Source organism: Corvus hawaiiensis, chromosome Z (assembly GCF_020740725.1).
Source record: "Corvus hawaiiensis isolate bCorHaw1 chromosome Z, bCorHaw1.pri.cur, whole genome shotgun sequence".
Classification (NCBI taxonomy): domain Eukaryota; kingdom Metazoa; phylum Chordata; class Aves; order Passeriformes; family Corvidae; genus Corvus; species Corvus hawaiiensis.
This window is the reverse complement of record NC_063255.1, coordinates 39,933,447-39,958,518: the sequence shown is the minus strand read 5'-3', so window position 1 is coordinate 39,958,518 and position 25,072 is coordinate 39,933,447. Positions and strand designations below refer to the sequence as shown.

The 25,072-nt window shown below is 38.9% G+C and overlaps 1 protein-coding gene across 6 annotated transcripts in view; it reads left to right on the top strand.

Annotated features, from left to right (window-relative positions):
- Positions 1-25,072, top strand: part of NTRK2 (neurotrophic receptor tyrosine kinase 2) — a 200,512-nt gene that overhangs the window by 49,708 nt on the left and 125,732 nt on the right. For all 6 annotated transcript variants that reach the window (XM_048291143.1, XM_048291148.1, XM_048291144.1 and 3 more), the window contains exons 9-11: positions 1,658-1,690; positions 5,831-5,931; positions 7,202-7,301. In XM_048291143.1, the coding sequence (XP_048147100.1) occupies positions 1,658-1,690; positions 5,831-5,931; positions 7,202-7,301 (234 nt within the window). The remainder of the gene's footprint in view (positions 1-1,657; positions 1,691-5,830; positions 5,932-7,201; positions 7,302-25,072) is intronic.

Sequence of the window (25,072 nt, the reverse complement as noted above, 5' to 3'; positions counted from 1 at the left end):
GAAGTAATACTAAACAGAAGTTTGGGGGTTGTCCACCATCTTGATTTTTGTAGCTTTATTTGAAGTGTTTAGTTATATAAAAGGTATTTGAATGGAGTTACTGCCTTCTTATTTTATATGTCTGGGAGGAGTTAGAGTTCTACTAACCTTCTTAGTTTGTTCCCATTCCAGTGAATAGAAACAAAAATGTTGACATGTAACTCAGAAATAAAGGACTGGGAGATTTTTTGTTGGTTAAGGTTTTCTTTCCACTTCAGATTACAGAAGGTGAGTTAGAAATACTATATTTAAGTGGTTGGATGTTCTACACTTGGAAAACTGAATCCATGAACTTTTGTGGACAAAAATCTGTGGTCAGGTTACTTGAGGATAGACAGTCAGGCTTTCTTCACTGGTTATTTATTTCTGCTGATTGACATGACAGTTTTCATGGGGTCTATTGACATGTATCCCCGATTACTGGAATATCTTCAAGTGCATTTAAAAATAAGCCTAATTATCTGCTGCCATTCTACAAACAGGTTGCAACTGGTGTTTTCAGCACAGGTTCTCTTGCTGTTAACACTGATGTTCTGCTCTTACTTCACTGTGGCATGACCATATGCCAGTGTAATGCCACTGCTATGGATTTACTGTATAGTAATATAAAGAGAATTATATTTCTTGAAGTTGGATTAATCTTTAGAGTTTTTACTTACTTGTTAATTTTATTTCCAAACCTGCAAAAAGAGAGAGAAAAAATATGGAAGAGGTAACTATAAGCCTACTACATAAGCTGTGCTAGAAATACATTATAGATCAGAATGCATGGGTATGTTCAAATACAACAGGAGTATCTTTCCAAGCATGAATAGTGTAACAGTTCACTAATTTCTGTGGGCGTTCTGTGCATTTTACTCACATATGTGCTAAGCCTAACATACATGAAGTAATTAGAAAAAGCTGCAAACAGGAACTAGTAAAATTTAGAGAAATGTGGACTAGATAGGTATCCATTTGCTAGTGTAAAGTCTGGTTTCTGAGATACCTAACTCTTTTGGTAAGAGTTCTGTCTGTGTATCAGCTGTGCAGCTGGCTTCTTGGAAGCATCCTTTTACAGAGTGAATCAAATGGTGCTGCTTAGGTAATTTCTACATGTGGCCCTTAACTTGCCAGCTCACAGCTGAAAATGGTTTGTTGTTAGCACAGTGATAAAATAACATAATTTTTTTTATCAGGTAAAAATCAGTGATTGTTAAATCTCTGTGAAATCTGCTTCCACTTGAATTCAGGGAAAATTTTACCATTGATTTTTCAAGAGGAATCGTTATTGTTGCACTTATTCCAGATATATATAGATAGATAGATATACATATGTTAATAGTGGAAAGCAGGATTTTGCCCAGTTGTGAAATAACGCATGCCCTTGCCAGAGCTAGTATCCTGTGCACATGTGAAGCAAAATATTAACCTTTGGAATAACTCTGAGATGGGTGTAAATGTAATTAATAAACTGCAGTTATTGATGTTGATATGCATTTATGTAGGTACTTAAGATTGCTATGGCAAATAAAGTCAACTCTTAAAACAACTCCTAAAGAAATTTTTATTCTTCCAGCATTTGCAATTTATTTACAAATCTTTTCTTTCTTTTTTTTTTTCTCTTTCCGGTGTACAGGTAGTGGCCCAATTTTGGATCCAGACGTTTATGGTATATATTTGATTTTCGTTTTCTTTTATTTTAATAATAGAAGTGAAGGAACTGAAACATTAAAAGTTCAAATGTTAGGCTCAGTTAAATTGAAATGTCACATAGAATAACACAGTTCTAAAAGGTACTTTGGTGTTTTGGTTCTCCTGCCTTATATTTAATGTATGTGATGACAATATGATGTTTTACTTTACTATGCTGCTTTTGATTCACATTAGGAGAAGCATAAATCCACTGCTACAAATGGGTGCAGTTGATCCTGTAGGATGACAGCTGTGTGATGTAGTTCACAGACATGAGATTTTGTGAACCTTTTGGAGGCATTTCTTGGTTTGTGATTTCTCTTTATACAACTTAATTTATTTTTTCAGGGATGATTCCATACTTGTTTTGCCTCCAAAAATGTACCCCTAAATCCCACTTAGAAATGAAGTTGGCACAAGTAAGTTTTCCTGTAGGCAATTTATTTTGCTCTGTCCACTCATTTGTACCTTCCCTTAATCTCTCTTGCATAAGCAGACCATCAATTCAGTGGTAGCTGAGTGTGTGCCAGGAGATTTTGATGGCACAGTGTTCGCATTAGTTTTTTAGTTAGGCAAAATGTGCCAAGTGAAAGCCAGCAGGCACTGAAATAGAAGCTGCAGTATGAAAAGCAACTGTTTTTAAAAAAAATATTTCTGGTATACTTCTGGTGAGTAGAAAAGTTCATCGTAACCAATGTACCCAAACAGCTTGAAGCTGGATCCTGTTTGGAATACTTTTTATTTGGATGAAATGGCCCATGAGTCAAGTTACCTAAAGCTGATCTAAATGTTATTGCTTTGATTCCATTCCACATCATTAAACTTCAGCAAATGTGCAATTGAAGCATCAATTTGACTTCAAATGCTTAGAAACTCCAAAGGATAGCTTCCCCTCCCTCTCTTTCAAAAGTCTTTTTTTTTGGAGGAGGAGAAGGAGGGAGGGTTGGGGATGGAGAAGTGGCGATGGTTTGCACAGTTCCTTCATGTGTTGTATTATATAAGCTGTGTGGATGAAGATTTTTACTCTGAGCTGTTTACCAGGGTCGTGATGCCTGTGTATGGCTTTAGCCATGTGAGTGCTGTGCTTCAACTGACTTGGGTGGGTTTCTGCTGAGATATGTGCTTTGAGTTTTGCTAGCAGATCACAGCCTGCAAGACCTAGTCCTGGTGAAGACAGCCTTCCTCTTTATTCCTGGATGTTCTTTCTGCTGTTTGAAAGTGCTGCCCTTGTGATGTGAGGCAATTTCCAAATGTTTCTCTTAAGTATTTTGAACATACAACAGAAATCAGAAGATCTGATGAGGTCACATCAGGCTGCATGACATTGAGTTTGCCGAGGGGAGTGAGTCCTGCCTGCATGGGGCACTGCCTGCTGCAAGCATGAAGCAGCCACCTGTGCCTCTAGCTCACCTCTGCGGCACCTCTTGGAAAAGGCAAAGAGGGAGTGCTGTCCTGACACCATCTGGGAAGTAACTGAAAGAAATAGAATGACTCATGTGGATCTGAGCAGGAAATTGAGTGCAAAGCCAGCTCCTTTGGCTCTGAGTTCATATTTTCATGCCACAATACCTCTTCTAATGTGGTTGTGAGCATGAAAGAGACAACCTGCCCCATATCTGCCAAACCCCAGAATGACTGTGCAGAGTGAGCCCCCCCAGTGTTGATGTGACTGCACTGTTTTGTCTATCCCAGCCGCTATGTACCTTGTTTGTGAAGTGGCTGCAGAATATTGGCCAGTGTCAGCTGCAATTCACCGCAGCTGTTATTAGTCACTGGTGGCTGCATGAGGTACAGAGCACCAGAGAACCTGGCCCTAAAGCAATATGAGCCTTATCTAGCATGAGTCAAAAGGCGTGACCCTGTCTGTAAGAGTGCTCAGTGTCTATGTCAGGATTTCATAGTGAAATGAACAGGAATTTGTTTAACTCAAATGGTCTGGTTTGGGCTGGAGAGCTGTCGCCTGTATTTTCCTGGCCTGATTCACCCATTTCAAGGGGCTTTGAAGATCTGGCAATACCTCAAATGCAAATGATTCACGGTTAGGCAGCAAGCAATGTCAGCACACCACCAGTATACCAATGTAGCCTACCTTCACTCTTGTCCATTTTAATATAGAAGTGCGCTCAGAGGATTCACAGACCAGACCTGTGGTTCTCATTAGACCTCCAGGGTGTGATTTCCAGTAGCTTAGAACAGGCCTGAGCATAAACAGAACTACAAATAGCATCAGCTATTTACAGGTGAAATTGGGAGCAAAAAATTTCCTTCTTCAAAGTTTATTTCACAGAGTCAGAGCAGCAAAGACTCTAAGTATTTGTTTTATATGTTAGTCTTATAAAACTATAATAAATATATGGTTGGCCAAAACCATCTTTGTGAAAATTTTCCCAGCTAATTGTAAAGGAAGCCAAATTTTTTTTAGGCTCAAGTACTTGTTATAAAGTGGACTTTGCCTGCAAATAAAGAAGTAAAACTCTATTCCTCTGCTCTGGCAAAGGATGTATTCACGGTGACAGATGATCAGAACAGAACCTTGTCTGAAAGTCCAGGCTGCTTGTGCAGGTGAGCCATTCAGGCAGGGATTATTCTACCTGGATGAGCAAGGAATGCTGTTCATTCTTCTGTTGCTGCTGCTCTAACCTTTCTGCATGGTAAACTACACACACAGAGATGCAGTGCAGAGTTGGAGAGTTCAAATGGTAAAAGATCAGGAAATTAAATTTTTTTCTCTTGAAAGCTCTGTATATTTAATATGTATTTTGTCTTGAAAGAGTCCTGTCCTTTGGCATGCATAGTTTAGATCCAAAATAGACTGTGTGAGTTGTTTAGACATCCTGACTGTGATGACTGTAGCACTGGTGCCAGAGGTAGCTGACAGCTTCCTGTACAAAAAAGAAAATCCTTGCATGCCTGAAGATCAAAAGCCCAGTGCAGCTTCTTGCTAGACTGCCAGCTGAGCTCTCCAAACCGGCGTTGGGAGCTGAAGGAGAATACTGCTGAGGCACAAGCCCTCCCTGTGCTTGCTCAGCTGGAGCTCCATGCTCAGAAATGCTCCTGCCACTGTATTTAGCAAGAGCTGTTTCAAATTCACATTTAAGATTTCATCTGCAGGCTTATGGCACTGATTTTAATCAAAACATGTAAAGAAATATCTGTTTAATTGCAAACTTAAATTACGATGCTGGACATGTATTTTATAATAGGTGCAGTTATTGCCCTTTGTTTCTTTCATCCGCATTATAGTCATGAAATTAAAATGTTACATGTGTTTCCAGATGTAATAAAAAAATGCATTTCAAAATTTTCTCTTAATGCATGTTTATCTTAACTTCATATATATAACTATTTAATTCTTTTTCTCTCATTTGAGTAATTTTGTCAGGAAATCACAGATTGTGAACATCTGTGTTTTATTTTGAAATTTTTATAAATAATTGAGCCATGATCATTCTTTGTCTGCAGTAGTTCTGGTTTTGCCCCTGCAGTCCCATCAGTGGAATTATTTTGATAAATCAATCAAATTTCTTCATACCATCTCAGGCACTTTAATTTTTAAAGGTGTTATAGCAATACTAAACTGTAACCTCTGTGCATATAACATGGGTTTTTAAAATTATTTATTAAACAAATGAAAACAGCTATTTCACATTTGATATTAGTAAAATAGCTTGAAACCCATCTGCCAAGTTCTTCTCAGCAAAACAAAAGTGCTCAAGCTAATTTCTAAGACTGTCTTATATTTGACTGAATACAAGGCTGGTGAAGTTCAGTGTAGAGGGCAGTCTTTCATTTTTAATGGGAAGTCAGAACCACATTAAAATAGCTCTATAGGTGGAGTTCTCATTTAACTCTAGTGTTTCCAGTAGAGATACACATTATGCTGTAGATTGCTTCTCTTTTCATGTTTGTCAGTCCCAGCACGTTTGTTCAATTACATGCCACAGTGATTCTCCCCAAAACATTCCAGCTTCATTAGCAGTTAAGAATTGTGTCCAAAGAGCTCAAATTCCCAAAGTTGATAGTGGCATTACCATCTTACAGAGCAGAAATAATATAGAAAACCATTTCCCTGTCGAAGTTATGAGGTTATAAAAGCAATCTTTTTTTTTTTCTTAAGAGTATGAAACCACACCTAATGATCTTGGAGATGCCACTAATAACAGTAATCAAATCACTTCAACGGATGTTTCCAACAAAGAGAATGAAGATAGCATCACTGTAAGTATATGCATTGTTTCCTGGTCTGTGATCTTTGTGAACTTTTTGGCTATACAGCTTACAACACTGCAGACACTATAGTAAGACTCTGGCCTATCAGAAAGCTATTACTGTGTTGTGATCAAAACTCAGGGAAAAAAAAAAAGGATGAAAAAGAAAATTAGTGCGCCCCACTCATGTCCTTCCCCCATTTTTTTGGGTTAGTAAATCACTTTTCAGTTCAAGTAAAACCATGGTTTTGTGTCTTGCTCTTCTGAACTACTTAACTGTCATTTCTTTAGCCTAAGACTTTGCATCTAATTTTTAGTCAAGGAGAACAAATCTTCATTTACAAAACAAAGACATCTAAGGTAATTTGAAGATTGTTGGTTGAATACCCATCCTGGAGTCACCTCCACATTAGAGAGGTGATGTGCTGCAATGAATTTTCAAAATGCAATTATCTGTATTTAAGACATGATTTCATCTAGGTTTTCTGATTAAATGGCTTGTGACAGATTTTAGTACAAGTGGCTGAACTGATGGGCCTCCTCCTTTGGTGCCTTGTCTCTCATGCTCTCCTGAACTGAAATACTGGAAACTGATAGTGGGTTACCAGCCTGGCAGGCATGGCAGCCTCCCTCCATCAGGGTCTCTGTAAAGCATCAAGCAGCGGAGAGTGTGCCTTCATGAACCAGAGAGCAGACTGTGAGTTGGGACAATGTGCTAAAAATTGGGAGGATCCAAGACAGTCTTGTCTCATCTGATAACAGAGTCACTGAATTGCCGAAGTGGTAAAAGTAGGACCTGTGGAAGTCCTCTGGTCCAAGTTCCCCTGATTAAAGCAGAGCCAGTATGGTTCCTTATGGTTGTGTCCTCTCTGGTTTTGGTATTTCCAGTGATGGAACCTTCACAGCCACTCCAGGTAATTTATACAAGTGTTCAACCATCCCCACAGTAAATTCTTTTTTCCTATGTGCTTTTCTTACGTGGTTTCTTGTAACATGCCACTCTACTGGAAGGGAAAAGGGTGATGTAGACTGCCTCCTGCCTGCCTTGAATGTGTAGGATGTTGAAAAAGTTCTCATAAGTGTCTGAATCTCTGTTCTCTACAGAATAGAAGAAACCTCAACAAGTGTCTGTTTTCTGTACTCTTTGATCTGAGTGCAAATGTTTCCCAGTTGAAATTAATCTCTTTTTGTAACTGGATTAATTTGAATGTATTCTGGATGTCTTTGAAGACACAAGAACAAAACAAACAGGTCTGTTTGTGTCCTCTTGTTTTTTTTAGGTGTACGTTGTGGTGGGAATTGCAGCACTGGTGTGCACTGGCTTAGTAATAACCCTCATTATTCTGAAGTTTGGAAGACACTCTAAGTTTGGGATGAAAGGTAAGCAGGGTTGGTTTTACACCTTCCAGAATTGTTGTGGGTTTGTATGAGCTGAGACTGTAGACTCCTGAACCGGGAGCAGTCAAAATAGCTACATCAAATGCCACCACATTTAATATTTTGTTTATTCATCAGGTAAGTAAGGGCAGAAATAGATGTAGACAGTGTAGAATGAAACACTTTGGGATCAAACACTTCTTTTTTCTCTTAGAATAAATACCATTTCTCTGCCTTCTGATGCAAAGCCTCCTGAGACACTTCCTGGAGTAAAATATTTCTCAAGTCAGTGTAGGTAGGAAAAAAATAGGAAATTAAATTTATTCTGTTGCAAGTTTGATTATAACAGTTTAATGAGAATCTATGCTGTATGTAAGAGGTGCTTTAGACTATACTACAATGTCTCATTAAGGTGAATGAAGGGGAAGCAATGACAAGAGCACAAGGTGCATTTGCCGTGGATTCTGTCATATGTCAAATGAAAGCACCAGCTTTCTGACAGATGCATTTTCATGTGCTTCTTGGGAAGTAGAATCTGGAGAGATTCACAAGTACTCTTGTCCCTGTGGAAGGAGGAAAGCTCGGCCTTTCATTTATTCATTTATTTATTTTACAGCCAGATAGAAGTATGTGTGACACAGAGGTACCTGCAACAACTCCATTACCATATTGTTTTACTGGTATCATCAATCTGTTTCTGATGATGTGGGTGAAATTGTATTGAACAGAAAAGAAGAGAAATTAAAAAAAAAGGAAATTAAAAAACCCACTTGCTGTCTTGTTGAGAGATCTAGAAGATGCTTTACTGTGTGCTAAGGGAGATGAGTGTTTGTTCTTAAGATATGTAGATGAGGGTCTGTGGAGAACATGGTAAGTAATCTTTTGGTAGACTCTTGTTAATCTCATGTCCTTCTTCTCAAATGTGCTTATGACACAGTATCACCTGGATGTATATTTTGGTAACGCTTACATAATCTTGATCTCTTTCCAGAGATATCTGCTCTATATTTTGTGTTCTTGTATTCTGTTTAGAGTAGATTTCCTGGAACAAATGGGATTTGAGCAGAACAGAAATGTAGTCAGTGCAGATCAACTGTTGGGATGGTAATCTTGTCTCTCACCTCCTTCTGATGCAACGGCGTCTCTGCTGTTTGGGGTAGCATTAGAAAAGAACAGTCATTGTGAAATATCCTGAATAGCAACATGAAATCAGCAGGATAGAGCTGCAGGATTTTGGCAGAAGGCTAGTCTGTGACTGAACAACAGTTCAGCATAAATTTTATTTGTGTTCGAGGCTTTCTGAATTGCATTTAGAGAGCTGAAGTAGGTGGAAGCTGATTGAGAGAAACAGTGAGAATTGTTTGATGTTAGCTCTTTAAAGCTGAATACTTGTTAGGTTTTTCAAAATATGCATTGACTATTTCAACACAACATTACTGAAGAAACTAGGAAATAAACCCTACCTTGAAGGAGAATGCACAAGTTCTATTTTGTGTTGTAGAGTTAAGTTACCTTTCAGGAAGCTATTTGTTTTTCAGTATCTTCAGATACAGCTCTTCTCACAAAAAGGGTGCTCTTCCCTAATCAGTAAATTTGACCTGAGTAGTTCTTCATTGCAAAATTGCCCATCTGGATCGTATTTTAGTAAGAATATAATTTCATGGAAATGACTGCATGAAATTACAAAAAGACGGCAACCTCAAACATGTTATTTTGTTTATAATGGTGAAATGTCACTGTGATTTACAAATAACTCTTGAGTCTTTCATTAGAAAGGAGTGACTTTCATTTGTCCCTTAAATGGACCTCAAACTTCCCCAAAGCATGCATTCACACCTCAGCTTCACCACCTGCACCTATCTGTAGTCCAAAGTCCCAGAAACACTCTTTCCCTTTATCATTATCAGTATTACTGAATTTATATTAAAACAATATTTAAAGACTTGAGTTTAGATATATATAGATATGTAATAATTGGCAAATATTGCCTGCTCTGAAAAACCTGCAGTGTAAGTATATGTTGAGAATTGAAATATGAAAATAAGCAACCTGGTGTATTTGAACATGAGGAAAATAAGGTGAATGTGATGAGAAGAGGTTTTTTTCAGTTATTATTGACCAATACATTTAAATGTGTATCTTGGAATTTGTGAATAAAAGGGTTAAGTCAGCCACCTGAGAACTGTTTGAGACATTTGTAATTTAATTCAGTCACAGCAAAATTAATCCCAACTTCACATATAGACAATGTGCTATAGTGGTCATTTAATAAACAGTAGGGAAATGGTAAGAACCTAAATATCCAGATTTCCATGGAAGATATTTATAAAACAAGATTGAAAAAACCTCTCCAAAATTAATGCATTTGTGAGAAGTAACTTCCTGAGTTACATCAGGCAGAAATACACAAAAGGCTATGCTTCTTTTTTTTGTTACTTTCTGAGAACACAACCTCAGACACCCTGTCATTAAATGTCTACCCACCCTTCTTCAGCAAGCAGTTTGGAAAAAAACCAAAGTAGTCAGTAATTGGAGCAGTCTAACTAGCACTGATGGTATTTTTCATTTAACCATGTGTACGGAAAAATGTTCCATTGAAAATCAGAAAAAGAAATGTGTGTAAAGGCTAACAGCACTGTGTGTCCCATAGGCAATATCTTTACATAAGGGATGATATTTTTCATCTCATTTGGGTTCAGAGCAGGCATCTGCAGCTTTGTAGGCATTGTTTTATGCCTCCTGCTTTTAAAAGCCAGTTTATCTCATCTTTTACATGGCCATCGTCTGCCCACTTCTTAGACTTGTGTCTTTGCTGAGTTCTTCTGTACTTAAAGAGCTTGAGCATGGTTGGAGTGTGGGACTGACAGTGACCAAGTCCCCAGAAAGAGACATGGAGTAGGGAGTTGTGTCTGAGCAAAGGCTGTGTCAGAGCTGCTCATACCTGGAAGCACTGCACATGCTGAGGCTGCAACAGAGCTCACCCTGATGTCTTCTTCCCAGTACTGTGAGGAGCAGAAAAGTGTCCAATCTATGTGTTACAGAGCACCAGGTCCTCTGGGAACTTCCAGTTCTTTGGCAGTACTTATCAATGTCTTACCGAGATCTGTTGAAGAGTTGTATAAAAATAAATTACCCCTATTTTTTTACTTTTTTCAATTAATTTGGTGTATCTAAGGTAAGAGAATAACTTGGGATATATTAATTTTACTCAGTTACCTTTCCAAACTGTAGAAATAGAGTGCTTTTAGAGGTGAGGAGGACAAGCAAAGCACTCGGAAACATTTTGTTTGGGATGTTCTGTATTCTGATTGAAGTTGGATTTTACTGTATGAAACAGTTGTTTTAATTCTTGCCTTAATTCTTTTTACTCTGTCTTTCAGAGCTAGAGGAGATAGCAGTTTCTGATGATTGACTTTGGGAACAGTATTAGTACAGAACAAATCTGTGGTCTGTGCTAGGAGAGTCTTAAAATAGGGTTCGTACAAAAAACTCTTATGTTGTGCTAGACTTCCAGACTTCCATAGCAAAATTCATCAGAATAGTTGGTGAAACATAATTCTCTATTTCGCTGCTTGTGTACATTTTAAACACCTTCTTATACAACACCTTGTGACAACAGCTTTGTATGAAAAGCTGCTTTTGTTTGCTTGAATCTGGAGGTGAGGTTTTTAGACCCTTGCCAGATGCTGTAGCATAAATGGTGAAAGCTTCAGTTAATTTCATAAATGCATTTGTTAAGACTTGTGGGTTGCTCTTACGAAACCCCTTGGCTTGCTTGCTTGCTTGCTGTGGGATGTGAAAGTGCTTATGGTGGGAATTCACTGGAGGCTGCCAAGACAGCTCTTACCGTTTTGTGTTTATTTCTGACTCCATCTAACCAGCTTATGAAACTGAAAAATAACAAGGGAACTGGAGTAGAGAGGACAAGGGAGTGTTTGTGAACTCCCTGAGAGGATTTGTGGAAGAGTAATTCTAGTCCTGTTTTATTTTGCTTTGCCTGTTGAATAATGATGGAAGTAACCAAATGGTTTGCAGCATAACCAGCCCAATACACAGTTTGCAGATTTTAATCATGCCGCTAAGGATGAAGGGAAGTATGAAGAAAACTGATGGAAGATAAATTAGTGGATAAACTTCAAAATAGCATTGTTCAGTTAAAAGGATGAAATAATTTTTGTTTATATCAACTCTTCCTATTCAACGACAAGATATCCTTACTACTCCTTGCTTCCTAGGGAATCTGGCAGATAATCATGGACAAGACTATTATCACAGCAGCTTTACTGATAGAGATAAATGGAGTTTGTGTAGGCTTTACCAAAATCAGAAAGAAAAGAGAAGCCACTCTTAACCAAAGCAGTGTCTTCTGTCTTTTAAGTTAACAAATAGAATCTGACGGAAGTAGAGGGAAACGTGTGTACTTGATCCATATGGGGTGAGGGGGATTTTTTTCTGTGTTTGTATGAAGTTTCTGTCAGTGCTTTGAGCTGTGTGCAGTAGTGCAAAAATAAGGGAGCAAACGGTCTGAAATTCCCATTGTATTTAGGCAATGCCAGCTATCTTCTCATGTCTGTGGGCTTGGGTGTCATGCTTTGAAAGGCGCTTCTCCTTCCTCAAGCACTCTCTGAACTACCTCCTGAGTCTAAATGTATGTCTTGACTATGAATTCTTCCCCCCATTCAAAGCTTTGCAAGTCTGTGCAGGTCAGGGTACAGAAATTTATCTTTCTGTGATCAGGTAATGAGATTGTATGGTTGATTTAAGAAAGAAAATAGCGTCTCCTTTAGGACGAACGCCTCAAAATACTAACTTTCCCTAAAGTCCTTCCTAGCTGCTTGTCAATTTTTTTGAGTGTAAGTTTAAAACCTGGACTGTAAATGAGGGTGCTGTTCTCTTTCATCAAGTTTGATTAAAGGTTAGGAACATACCCACGAATTTTGCCTACCAAAATCAAAACAGGGTATTTTCTCCTGCTTCCTGATAGCTTTTTCTCTCAAGTGATTTCTGTAACATATGTGTTGGACCATGAATGTCCTTCAAAACTTTTTAAATAAAAGCATTGGTTATTCCAACAGAAGCACACTGATAGTTCAAGAATACTTTTTCTTCTCAGTGTGTCACAGTTCACTGTACTGTATTTGCTTCTAACCTCTTGTAACTTTTTGAGCTTTGGTCCAAAAGACAGTACAGGGAAAGGCAGCTTGAAACTCATTTCAGTTGCAGCATATTTCTCAGTCGTCTTACCATATTTCAGTTTGGGTAAGAAACGCTGTACAAAAGAATAATAAGAGTCTCCTTACAAAGCAGAATTGTCATTCTGACACAATGACATAACATAATGACCACCTTTAACCCTTATTTACCCAAACAATCATATTTACATGACTTCAAATACAGTCCAGGTGAAAGTAGAGAGCCTTACCATTCTGCCTGAGACTTTTCCATGTTCCTTTGGCTGTAACTTTAGGACTGTCATGAAAGACCTTTTGTGTCTTACTTGTCTGTAAGCATATAGCAAATGGTCATTGGTTTTTCTGCTTTAATACATTTTCCTTGAATTCACCTTGTTGTTGGAGAGGGGCTGATTGGAAGAGACTTAAAAAACCCCTCTACTTCATTCTCACTGGTAATTGAAGAATTAGGATTTTGGAGTGTTTCGATGACTCTGAGAGGTTTGAAGTACTGATGTGGGAAAAGGGAGAGCTGTTATGTTTATTATTAACTCATGCATCACATGTCTTGCTTAAGCAATTGGGTTATTGCTTATAGAGTAGGAGAAAAGCGAAATGAAGTTAAAATAGAAATACTTTGTTTACTTTTAATTCTAAAGCAATTACAAAATAGAAGCTCTGCATCTTCAGCAAAGATCTGCCGTTTGACAAGTATGATCTAATGTTCAAATTGGTCTGCACTAAGTTTGTAGCATTTTTGGAAAAATCATTAAAAAGATCGAGTTTGTAGCTTGGGAACACATTTACTGCTTGACTTTCAGCAAGTCACTGAAATACTGAGCTTTTTGAGTATCCACTTTTACCTATAGAAGTGATTTTGTGCTGTGTTGTACCTACCCAAATGCCAATTCTGTGGGTGTCGATCCTTTAATGTCTTTAGAACATTCCATTATTTAGTCAATGAGCAGAATATAAAAGAGGAATCAATTCATGTGAGTCAGTGTTGTAAGATCAGATGTAGAGAAAAACGAATGTGCTCGAATCTGCAGTATTTTTAGTGAGTCGACAATGTAAAGGGATTGATGTAAAGGCAATGATGATATTGCTCATCTGAACCACACACAAGAAGCTTTTTTCATTGTTTGACACTGATATTCCAGTTGCTGTAGTCATGGGCCAATCATATAAAACATCTGTCTTAGGTGCATTAGTTGTTAATGGGGGCAGTTATATCGCTTTACCACATGAACATTTGAAAGAGTTGTTTATGCTTCTAAGTACCTTACCTTGAAGAAGAAAATTGCTATAAGTACGTCAGAGAATGAGAGTTTGTATTAACTGATCCATGGAGGTAATTTCATGTAAAGGATTTTACAAAGATCTTAAGATATTTAAGCCACCATTCTCTTGTGTTTCAGTAAATAGAAGAGCACTGTTTCTTAAAGCTTTGGTTTGGGTCTGTGTCACCCTATCAGAGCATGCTGATAGACATTTTTAGAGTTCCATTGTTTTTATTTCTATAAAATTTGATCTCTAGGTCTCAGATGTCTGTTTTGATCTGCTGTTAGTTTTCCTGAGTCCAATCCTAAAGTGCAAGATACCACAGAGGAATGTATCTGTTTCTGTAATAGGAACAAGCAAGTGGATGATGCCTAATATATAACACAGGATTTATGAAGACAGTTCAAATCTGAACTGGAGAATTTTTAATGATACAGTGGTGCATTTGAGTCTGATCTGCTTTGATTGCAAAATGTAAACTCAGTTGTAATGATTGAAGGAGTAAAGGAGTTACTAACTTGCTTAGAGCTTTACATGATTCAGACTACTGTGGTGGTATTAACACTGATATTATTAACAAAGGAAAATTACCTGACACCTCATGTCCATTGCTAGTAGAAAAGGAGGAAAGCAAATGTAAACAAGTGCCTGTTGTATCTCATTGCCCCTTCCCCTAAAAGAGTATATAGTGAGTGATGGGATGAGGGAGTATGCATGTATGTGGTATGCATGAAGTGAAATGGAGAGCTGGGAAGATGCTGAGTAGAAGACAGCTTAGAGATGAAATGCAAAGAGATTGAAGAGAAGGCTATAAATGGATGCACTAGAAATGAGGAGAGCTGAAAATCATGGTTGCTAAGGCTCTACCTTGCTATGGGCTGAAGCACACAGAAATAGCAGAGCTCCTAGATCAAGGTAGTGACAGAATAAGAGACAGTCCTAGAAGTGTAAACTGCAGAGTCCCAACCCCATGTTCAGTCTACATCCACATTTGCTTCACAGGTCTTTATTTTACAGAGCCTAGAGTTTCTCCTTTCAGTTTTTTATGTGCAAAGGGTGAATGCTCACCTGATTTTATATGAATTTTTTGCCTGTATGGAGGTCATGCTGTTTTGGGAATGTGTCACTTTGTGAGGGCAATTTGTGGTTTAGTCCCTGGAGAATTTTAGAAAGAAACGAGATAGGATATAGGAGGAAATAAGAGCATGAGAGGAATGGAAGGAGGAGAGAAAGTAGATTGTGATAATGCTAAGTTTACCTGTGATCTGAGTGAAGAAGTAATCAGGTAAAATGGAAATCAGTGAATCAGAAAGAAAGAAAATTACTAAAGAATAGCAAAGCTGGCCTATATTATCTATCTATCTGTCTGCCTGTCTATCTATCTATCTATCTATCTGTCTGCCTATTTTTGAGTGGCCCCAGTTCCCCAGTGGTTTAAGCATCATTTACTACAAAGTACATATGTGCTTGGTTTTGATCTCCCTTTAGGAAGTGTCAAGGTGCAATGCTAGAAAACTTGATGCTGAAAACCAAGCAGTTCTTAAGCACAGTAGGTTGGAACATGAGTAGTAGATAAATAGAAGGTATTCTTGGTAGAAATGAGGTCTGCTGTATGGTCTCCAGTTAGGAAAAAGGCTAATGTGGAAGTGACTGGCAGCAGAAGCTTCTCCTGGAGGCTGGGCCAGCTTGTACTGGCTTTCCACAGAACAGCTGAGGTTGACAGGCACTCTGAAAGTGTCCCACACCCAGCACAAAGCAGGGTGAGCTGGTGATGTTCATGGTGTTTCTTCTTTCAGAATGAATAAGAGCTGCTGTAAAGCCATTACTGCAGCAATGCTGTTGCATTTTAGGAAGAAATTAAGAAGTATGAAAATTTAGAAGAATTAAGAAAAATCAAGACAAAAGGTAGTCGAGTTTCTTTGATTATCTAGTAAAAGAAACACTTTAGGTTTTACTTCAGTTCTGGGCAAAAGTTTAAGTAAGATTTTATAATTTGAATGAATTGGTCCTTTTTATATGTCTTTTTCACACACCCCCCCATGCACGTTTATCTTCTCCCAGAATATCTATAACCTGGGATCAGCATTGTATATTAGCTATTAATTCACTTCTGCCAGTGAATTCCCCAAAGTGTTCTCTTTGTGGGTAGCTGAACACACCTTTTCCAAGTGACTCACAGCTCTTCTCAATTGCTGTTTTCCTGGAAATACTGTACCTCCCCAATGCTTCCACACTGGTGCACTATGAGTATGCCACTCTGCCTCACAGTGGCCAATGTTCCTGCCTTTCATATTTATGAACTTAAAACATTAGGTTTATATTCAGTCCTCAGTGATAATCCAGTGTAAGGATCAGAATAGTATATTATATATAATGACTTTTTCCTCTCCATATATGAATCATGAGTGACATAGGAATAGTCTTCATTGTGAAAGAACTTCTTGTGCTGCCCTCAGAGTCCATTTTGTTCTGACACCTCTTCTGTATTCTGCACAAAAATCAGAATTACCTCTTTAAAGAAGAGTCTGTCATTATTTCTGTTTTGTACTCTGCCATGTTTTGTCCCATTTAGTGCTGTTTGCTTTGCCAATAGCAGAAACCGGGCAGACTTGATGGCACTTCTAGTGTGGAAATGAGAAACCAGATTTAGGAAAATGAGATATGTCTTTGAAATTACAAAAAAAAAAAAAAAAAAAAAAAAAAAAAAAAAAAAAAAAAAAAAGTAATTTAGACCAGGATTGAGAATCTTTCTGATTTGCTCTGTTTGATTTTCTGAAGTTTCTTAGAAAATAGGTCAGGGAGGGAGCAATGTAACAGGATCCTTTATATTCAAGTAAAATGGGCGAACTATCTAGTAACTGTTATTTAGCCTATGTCAGTTTTATTCATGGTGTCAAAGGCTAATGCACTGTTCCTTCAGCTGTCTGGCATGGCTGAATACCCTGGAGCACAAAGTGGAGTAATATAAACATACAAGAAGTATTTATAAAAAGTTCACCTTTTCCTGATAGATGACAAAACATGTCACCTAACTGAAAGAGAGGGTACGTTTAGGTTGGATGTTAGGAAGAAATTTTTTACTTTGGGGGTGCTGAGGCACCAGAACAGGTTGCCCAGAGAAGTTGTGGATCCCTTGTCCCTGGAAGTGTTCAAGTCTGGGCTGGATGGGGACTTTGAGCAGCCTGGGACAGTGGAAGGTTACCCATGGCAAACCGGTTGAAACCACATGATATTTAAGGTCCCTTCTGGCACAAACCATTCTATGATTCTATTTGTCATGAAGTTTCACTTCTTCATGGCACTTTGTCCAGCCAGTCATGACTGTGGTCCTTCTACCTCTATCAGCCCCTTTGGCTCTTGCCTGCTCTCAGTTGATGGTATGATAATACAAAGCTGGCATGTCTGAGAACTCAGGGCTTTTCCCTCATAGCTATTTTGGATTTCAGAGGCATCATTCTTGTAAGTAAGAGGAGGATAGCCTACAGTTGTGGCACAATTTCCACACTGCCACAACTCTTCTGCAGAGTGTATGTGGAAGCATCTGCAGCTGGAGGGAGTCCATTTGTAACCCTTGTGAGGAGGGTGTTCACAGATTTGCCTCCATGTTTGGCAGGGCCAGCCCCAACATGGAGACATGCCATGTATGGCCTTTAAAGTAGGAGAAATTTTGGTTCTGGTCAGTAGATGTGAGTAATTCAAACTGGGAGAAAAGCATTCTTAAAAAAGCAGTGAATTGAGTTACCAGAACCCTTTTGTTTCATGTGGGCCCTCTCAGGCGTAGGAGCTGGTGGCCGCAGCTGCAATATTTGTTACCAAATGTCTTCTAAGAGAGGTTCGTGCCCTCTCAGAAAGTTACATTTCTGTGAGTTGTAGCAACAGGAAGCAACAGAAATGTACCTTGTAGTAACATGACTTTCTGTATTCTGCGCAACCAGAACCAGAATCTGTTGACATCCCTTGGGTTTTTTTGGAGAGGGCCATTGCAGTATTCTCTCACACTACCTCTGAAGCTTCACTGTTACCTGTCTTTCTCCTGTGGCACATGGAGATATGTACCATGAGCTGTTCATGTTCTCAGTCTTCAGCTGGCTCTTCAGCAGTTGTACATTTGTTGAATGTCTCTCAAGACTCTAGTAGCTTGAACGTCAGAGTAAAGCCTTCGAATTAAAAGGTCAAATCCTGTCTTTGTGCCTACCACAAGCTAAATGTTTCTGCCCATGGCCATCTTGGAGGTCTGTAAGCTCTCACAGCTGTCAGTCACTTTGGAGAGCAGTAGAGAGCCTCCCCTGCTAAATTCCTCTTTCTGTGCTTTTGAGTGCTGGCTTGCCAGCTAGGCAGGTGTTGTAGCTGCTTCTCATGGTGCCTAGAGCTTGTGCATTACAGCTGCTTTTGCAGTGGCCTCTCCCAGCGTGGTCCAGGCAAACATTCATGCAGACTATTCTGCTGCCATCACAAGAAGTCATGCAACCTGCCAGTGGCATAGTAAAGCTCAGGTGCCTTAAGAGTGCAGGTTTTGAGTCAGGTGGATGGCACAGGGCCTGTTCCTGCCCAGCGGCTGTGAGTTTCAGTGATACGGCTATTAAGCACAAAGATGCACCTCTGGCACATGTGATCTTTGTGATGTGGTGGGGCAGAGGTGTTCTGGTATGAGCTTGCTCTGTGCTAACACAGTCCCTCAGGCAGACGCTTTTGGCTCGTGTCGGAGGCAGGGCAATAGGTGTTTCCTTTGGTTGGACCAACATGGCTGTTCTTGCATTCTGTGCTGCACAGAGGAAGGCTGACAAGGGAGGGAAACTTTCTGCTTATTAAGCATCCTGTTGTTTTGGTAAAGAAAAATGTAAGTGCACATGACTTTATTTTAGAAAAGTAATAGTTTGGAATATCTTATGGTTGGCTTACGGTGTAGTTCACTAGATAATCTAGCATGAAGGCAGAGGAACCAGAGGAAACATTCTTCCTTTCACTCCTTGGAAAAACAGGCCATACCTGAGTCTCGGACATGGCATATTCTACAGCTCCTGTGGAAAGTAAAAGAGGAGCGTGATAGCAAACCAGCAGAGAAGCTGAGACATGTTTATGCTTTCAGACTGTTGATCCTTACTGTCTAGAGGCCATGAAGAAACTTGGATAATTTGCTTTTCCTTTTGGTGTGTTCAGATAGTTTCTCACGTCAAAGTCTGCATGTTCCTGCAGGGACTGGTAATGTCTGTCCAGTTGCACAGCTCAGCCCCAAGTGTGTCAAATTCGAGTGGTGAGAAGTTGATATTCCTGGGAGAAGAATGAGTGTCTTTTTCTGCCATCCTGCTGGTGTTGCCTGTGGCAGCTCTGAGCTGACGGTTGTACCTCCTGGTGCTGAAAGAAGAGTGATTCTGTGTGTTTGCAGTCTTTATGCAATTGGCTGTGACCCATCCATGTTCTTTGCAAAATGTTCATGCTACAACAGACATTCACTATTAATCACAGTCACCTAGCATTTAAGTGATTAGGTTTTGTGGTCATGGTAATTTTCACAAACCTTAATTTGCTCCCAGCAGTAAGGACAATATTTTTACTAAGTACAACCTATGCTTCTACAAGAAGGTGCTTGATTGCATGAAGTGTAAAGCTAGGCACTGTTCTCACTGACCACCACTAGTAGTAAAAGGATGTTCATGTGCACTGTTACATACACTAGCTGACCTTGGAACAGTGATCTCTGCCACTGAGCTCCCCTACTCCATGCACACCAAATTAATTCCTGTCATTTATTACTTGCTCTTTAACTACAAGGTGTAGAGCTACTGAGGGTTTTCTAGAGTCTCTTTCAGCTGTCCTAAGTTCCAAGTTTACTTAACTTCTGATTAGTACTTCAGAGTTAGCTAGTTAGGTACCCTGTCTTTTTCCAACTCATTCCATTGCAGGTGGCTACTGATAACCTTTCTCCTCTGTTCCAATCCTGAAAATGCAATCAGGATTGTGGGCAATATTATGGAAGTGCTTTAATTGAGATGTTTTCTTACAGTTCAACAACTTGGTCATGAATTTGCTTGCTTCAATATGAGAGGGAAAATTTAAAAAAAAAACACCTCAGCTACCGTGGCAGCTTTGGAATTCAGTCTGTTACCTAGTTAAAGAGGTATCTTGATGTTTAAAACTGAAGTAGCAGGCTTGTAAAGTGGGGGGATTTTTGAAAGGGGAGAAGGAACTAGGCTGCATAGAATGCATCACTGGCATCTAAAGATGTTGATGTGGCTGTAGCATCCTTCATAAATCACAAAAAAAGGTCAATTAATAGAATTTTTTTTTCAGAATACTTCTTTACATTATGGCGCCTTTTACTACTCTGCCAGTAAATGAGTGTAGATGGGAATCAAACTCATTTAGAGTGAAGGGGGTTAGTATTTCTTTGGGAAGAGAAGAGCTGCAGGCAGAGGTCCTGTGGTTGGCTGTGTCAGCTCCCATGTGCATCTGGGAAAGTAACATCAGAAACTAAATCCTCCCAGAGAACAGGTGGAACTTAATCTTGGCCTTTAGCTCCTCACTTAACCTTGGCACTGTAACGCTGGATTCTGGATGAGTAGGACTTCAGATAGATTCTTAAGTAGCTTCTTAAATAGGGAATGAAATATGAGTGTTTTGCGGTATTACTGCTTCCAAACAACACGGCAGGACTTAAAGGTAACAAAAAAGAACCCCAGGTAATAAGGTCTCTTCTGAACCTGCTCTGGACAAGATATGAACCAATTCTTTGCTGTCTTAGCTACAAAATGTTATGGAAGAGGGCGTTTAAGAAACTGAAATATCAGAGGGTGCCCTTAGCTACACTTCAGATGCTGCTGATTCCGTTGGCTGGTGTGTGTGTTAAGCACAAAAGGTGCAGCAAAATGTCTTTTGTTGGTGCCAGTAAGAAAACTGCGTGTGCCTAGTAGCAGACACAACACAGGCTGTAGACTGAACTGATGAATCCTTTTTACACAGACTGAAGGGTTCATGTACATTCATGTTTGTGGTCATGCATGCTTGTACATTTTTATTTTGGTGTATGGCCAGCCAGCTATAGGTAGATAAATATCTTCCTAAATGTAACTCAGTATAGCTCACTGCTTCATTTAGCAGAACTTTATGGTTTTAATGCATCCAGTATAGTCATAGCTTAGTCACTTAAAAACCAAATATATCAGTTTTTAAAATACTGCACAGCTTCACTCCTTATGATTCACATTTTTTGAAATTTGATTGCTGTTTTGGCACATTTCTGTTGTTTAATTTCACTGAAAAGTGTTGCTAATAATGCAGAAAAGGTCTAAAAGATCTGGGATGGAAAATATGGAAAATGAACTATGATTTTGCATAATTATTGCAAGCAGAGCAAACATTCAGTTTTTCTTTTCTGCAATATAAGGTTTTGTAAATCTTTGTGTAGACTTTCATCTGTCTTACGCAGCAGCAGAGGTGGTTGAAGATTCCACATTGCATCATCTTGACTGCTACTTTGCAAAGAAAATTACGTTTTCTCCTTTCTGAGACAGAATGTAAGGAATTCAGTAATTGTATTGTAAGCAAGTGTAGTGTGTGGCAGTTTGGATTGAACAAGTAGCTCTGAACTGTAAATCATGCAAACCTCTAAGCACAGAAGCTGACTGATATATTAAAGTAACAGGAAATAACTGCCATGGGTCAAGACTATGCTGAGTAAGTGTTGGGGACACACAAAGGAGACTGTAGTCTGTAGACTAATAGTTCAAGAATAAGAGCAGGTGAACCTCCTGAAAATCATTCATAGAGCACAATGAGAAACACAGTTAGTAGTTAGAGAGACAGATGGGGTTACTTTTTTTCACCAAAAAAAAAAAAAAAAGGGCAAGCTTGTTGTTATAGAAGATGAGCTAACTGAGAAGTGATGAAGAGAGTGAGGGAGGAGTGAAAATAGAGGCAAGGAAATACAGAAGAGGAGGACTTCAGGTCCAAGTGAGAAGACTAGAAAAGGTGTGCAGGTAGGGAATTTAAGTTGTGATAAGAAAAGAGGAAAAGGTTGCTGTGTAACTAAGAGAAAGCAAGCCAAAGAAGGTACAAAATCACACCTTTTCCTGATTTTGTACTGGAAGGATTGATTGTATTCTGAATAGAAAGAGAAGAGTGTGAAGGGACTAAGGTAAGAGCCTGAAGCTGTGTAGGAGTTGCTGGGATTGAAGATGCCATACTTGGTTGTGACGAGGAAGGTTGGACTAACTTCAGTCTGTTGGAAGCATGACAAAAACAGGCATAGTGTGATATCTTGTCTATCTGGGGAAAGTCCCAACCAGGCTTTGAAAGCATGGTCCCTGATATCATGGAGAGAAACAAAAAAATCAGTGAGAAAGTGAATGAAGAAAGGAATGAAAGCAAAAGAAAAAACCTGTGAGGGGAGAGGATTGAGAACTGTGGAGAGTATTATCTCAGATGAAATGAGAGAGAGGCTGGGTGATACATTCCAGCACAATGTTAAGAGTCTTTTCTAGGTGAGGACAGTATTGGAAATGCATCCTTTACAAGTATTTTGCGAACATTGCCAGACTTTGTCCAGTCACCATGACTGGGGCCAGGAGCTGCTGTGAGCTCAGTAACAGCAGAATGAAAGCTTGGGAAGCTAGCTTTTCTCTTGTCTCTAAAGGCTGCCAACCTGAAATGAAGCTCTTGCAGTCAGTGGAACTTACAGTTGTGAGGCTAGTTTGCTAGTGTGGAATTTGATACCAGAAGCTGCCTATGTTTCAAAATAATATCATGGGACCAGAGGAAGACATCTGTGCTTCTGTTGTGAGTGATGTCCTGCTGCTTAGTTATTAACAGTGTCCTGCAGTTAGCTGTTTTTTATGGTGCCCCTCACTGAATCTGCATAGTCATGAATTCCAATGCACCTTTTTAAGAAAACCAAACAAAATAAGAAAAAAAAAAATTTAACCTTCAACTTGGGATGCACCAAGGCCAGACGAGGGCCACTAAAGATCAGACAGGCAGGGCCAAGAAATGTGCTTCTTTTGCACAGCCACTATAGAATCAAAAAGGTAAGAAGTTGAGAAAGCAAAGCTCTGTACAGTGTCATTCAGCCACAAGATTGGATGTGAACATGTCCAAGAATACAGTAACATGCAGTCATGAGCCAGACTTTCTCTGACTATTTCAATGAATACAGTGGATTTCAGTGTGTACAGTATGTACAATTAAAATAATGAATGCAAAAAAAATGAGGCCTCTCCCACCCACCATGTGCAAATCATTGTGTATGCAGAAGCAGCTGATTAGAACTGTGGATCGGCAGTGTAAAATTAGAAGGATGGCTTATTCTGTCATGGTGTTAGGTGCTGTAGGGTTCAACCAGCAGTGAGAGCAAATCTCTTTGCCCTAGCTTCTCCTATTGCTTTTTCAGCACCACAAACACCACCAAAGGAAATCGGAGCCACCAGTCAGTGCAGAATCAGCACTCTGACAGACGCCACAGATAGCAGATTTGCAACATGCATAAAAGGGCAAAATTTTGTCCTTGGCCTGCAAATGACTTATACATGGAATTGTAGGCAGATGATTTTTTGCAAATCATTGCAGGTCCTCACTTGACATTAGGTAGCTGTAGTAGTTATAGCCAAGACTATAAACTTTTTTTACAGGGGAATGTTCCACTGCCTTTCATTCCTCCTTGATTTTGTATAAAAAGAGTCATGGGGCTGAACACAGCAATGTAAACAACATGGCAAGATTTTTAACTTTGAAATGTAATGGGAATGAGATATTTAATAATGGTCTTTTGATTTGGAGTATTCTTTTTCTGTTTTTCTCAGAAAGAACTAATTCATAGGTGTTACAGACCCTTGGATATGGCATTTAGATATTGTCCAATTCATGGCATTGAAAGACGTCATTGTTCATTGCTTGAATCTTACGGAACAGACAGAGGTAGAGCGAAAGTGTAAACTGAACAATAATATTGTGAATGATTCTTCTCTTCCTGTATAGCACTGTGTAATTCCTGTTGTAAAGCTCTTGCTAAACTTACTGTGTGGTCATATAGGAGTTTTGTGCTAACACTGAAGATGCATTGATTTCTGGCTTTGCCATAGAGTAGGTTTGAGCATTGTCCTTCGTGTGTTGTACTCATCTCTTTCCCTCTTACTTATCATTGCCTAGCTCACTTGTTTCTTACCTATGCTCTTTTAATCTTTTTTGGATGTGTTTTTTTTAGCATACAAAAATCTCTATTTCCATGGTGTGAGCAGAAGTGTTGGATTTCAGAGTTCAGGGCTAGAGGTATGATCTCCTTCTGAATTATTATTCCAGTATAGAATTTTTAATCATATATATACTTGGTATAAGATAATGGTTAGCATAGTATCTTATGACATTATTTCTGTAATTATTAAGTAAAGAAGCTGCAGTATTACTGTGGTGAGTTTTTACATCCTGTTAGCGTAGAAGTTACCTGAATCTAATTCCACTAGTATCAGTTCCTGTCTTTGTCCATGTTACCATATTATCCTTGGTAAAGATGGCATTTCTAATCTCTAGACACTGAAAGTATTAGTAATTAAATAGGCAATTAAAGGGAAACTAATCACATGGATATTTTGAAAGTAGCCAGTTTCTCTCACATGTGAACTCGCTGTCTTGGACAGCACTGTGTGTTCCTTTGTGCCATCACAGCCTATATACTTCTGCTAATGCACTGCTGTGGGACAGTGAGGACAGAAGTCACCGCATTTATTCCTTCTTGTAGTGGATAGTAAACAGAAAAATCTTTTCTTATTTGCACCTTGTTGGTTTTTGTTGAGCAGCATCTCTTTAGAAGGAAATGTCTATGGTCAATGATCATTTGGCTGTTGGATGTTTTTCTTCAAGTTCTCTTGGTTTGATCACATTTAAAAAGAAATTTTGGCTTAATAGTTTCCCATTTTTAACATGGTTGATTTGTTTAATAAAGGTATCAGAAAACCTAAACTATAAACTAAGTTATGACTTCTGTGTAGAAGTACATTAATAGGGAATGATTTACTTCAGGACTGCTAGATGAGCCAAGACCAAAGGAGGATGCTTTCTTTTTGTTAGAATAAATAGCACTGTAGTTGGACCTACTAAAGAAAAGCTGTTGGAGACAATTTGTAGGAAAAGAGGCTTTAGAATCAAAACTAAGTAATATGTTGAGGAGGGAAAACTCAGTAAGAAGGAGGATGTAGTGAAATTTAAGATAGATACGGAGAAAATAATCACACACCTTCCTATATTTTCTCTAATGGTTGGCTTCTTGCTCCCCATTTACTTTTCTCTATCACTTTAGTGCTGATCAATACAAACCAGCAGTTATTTGAATTTCTCCTG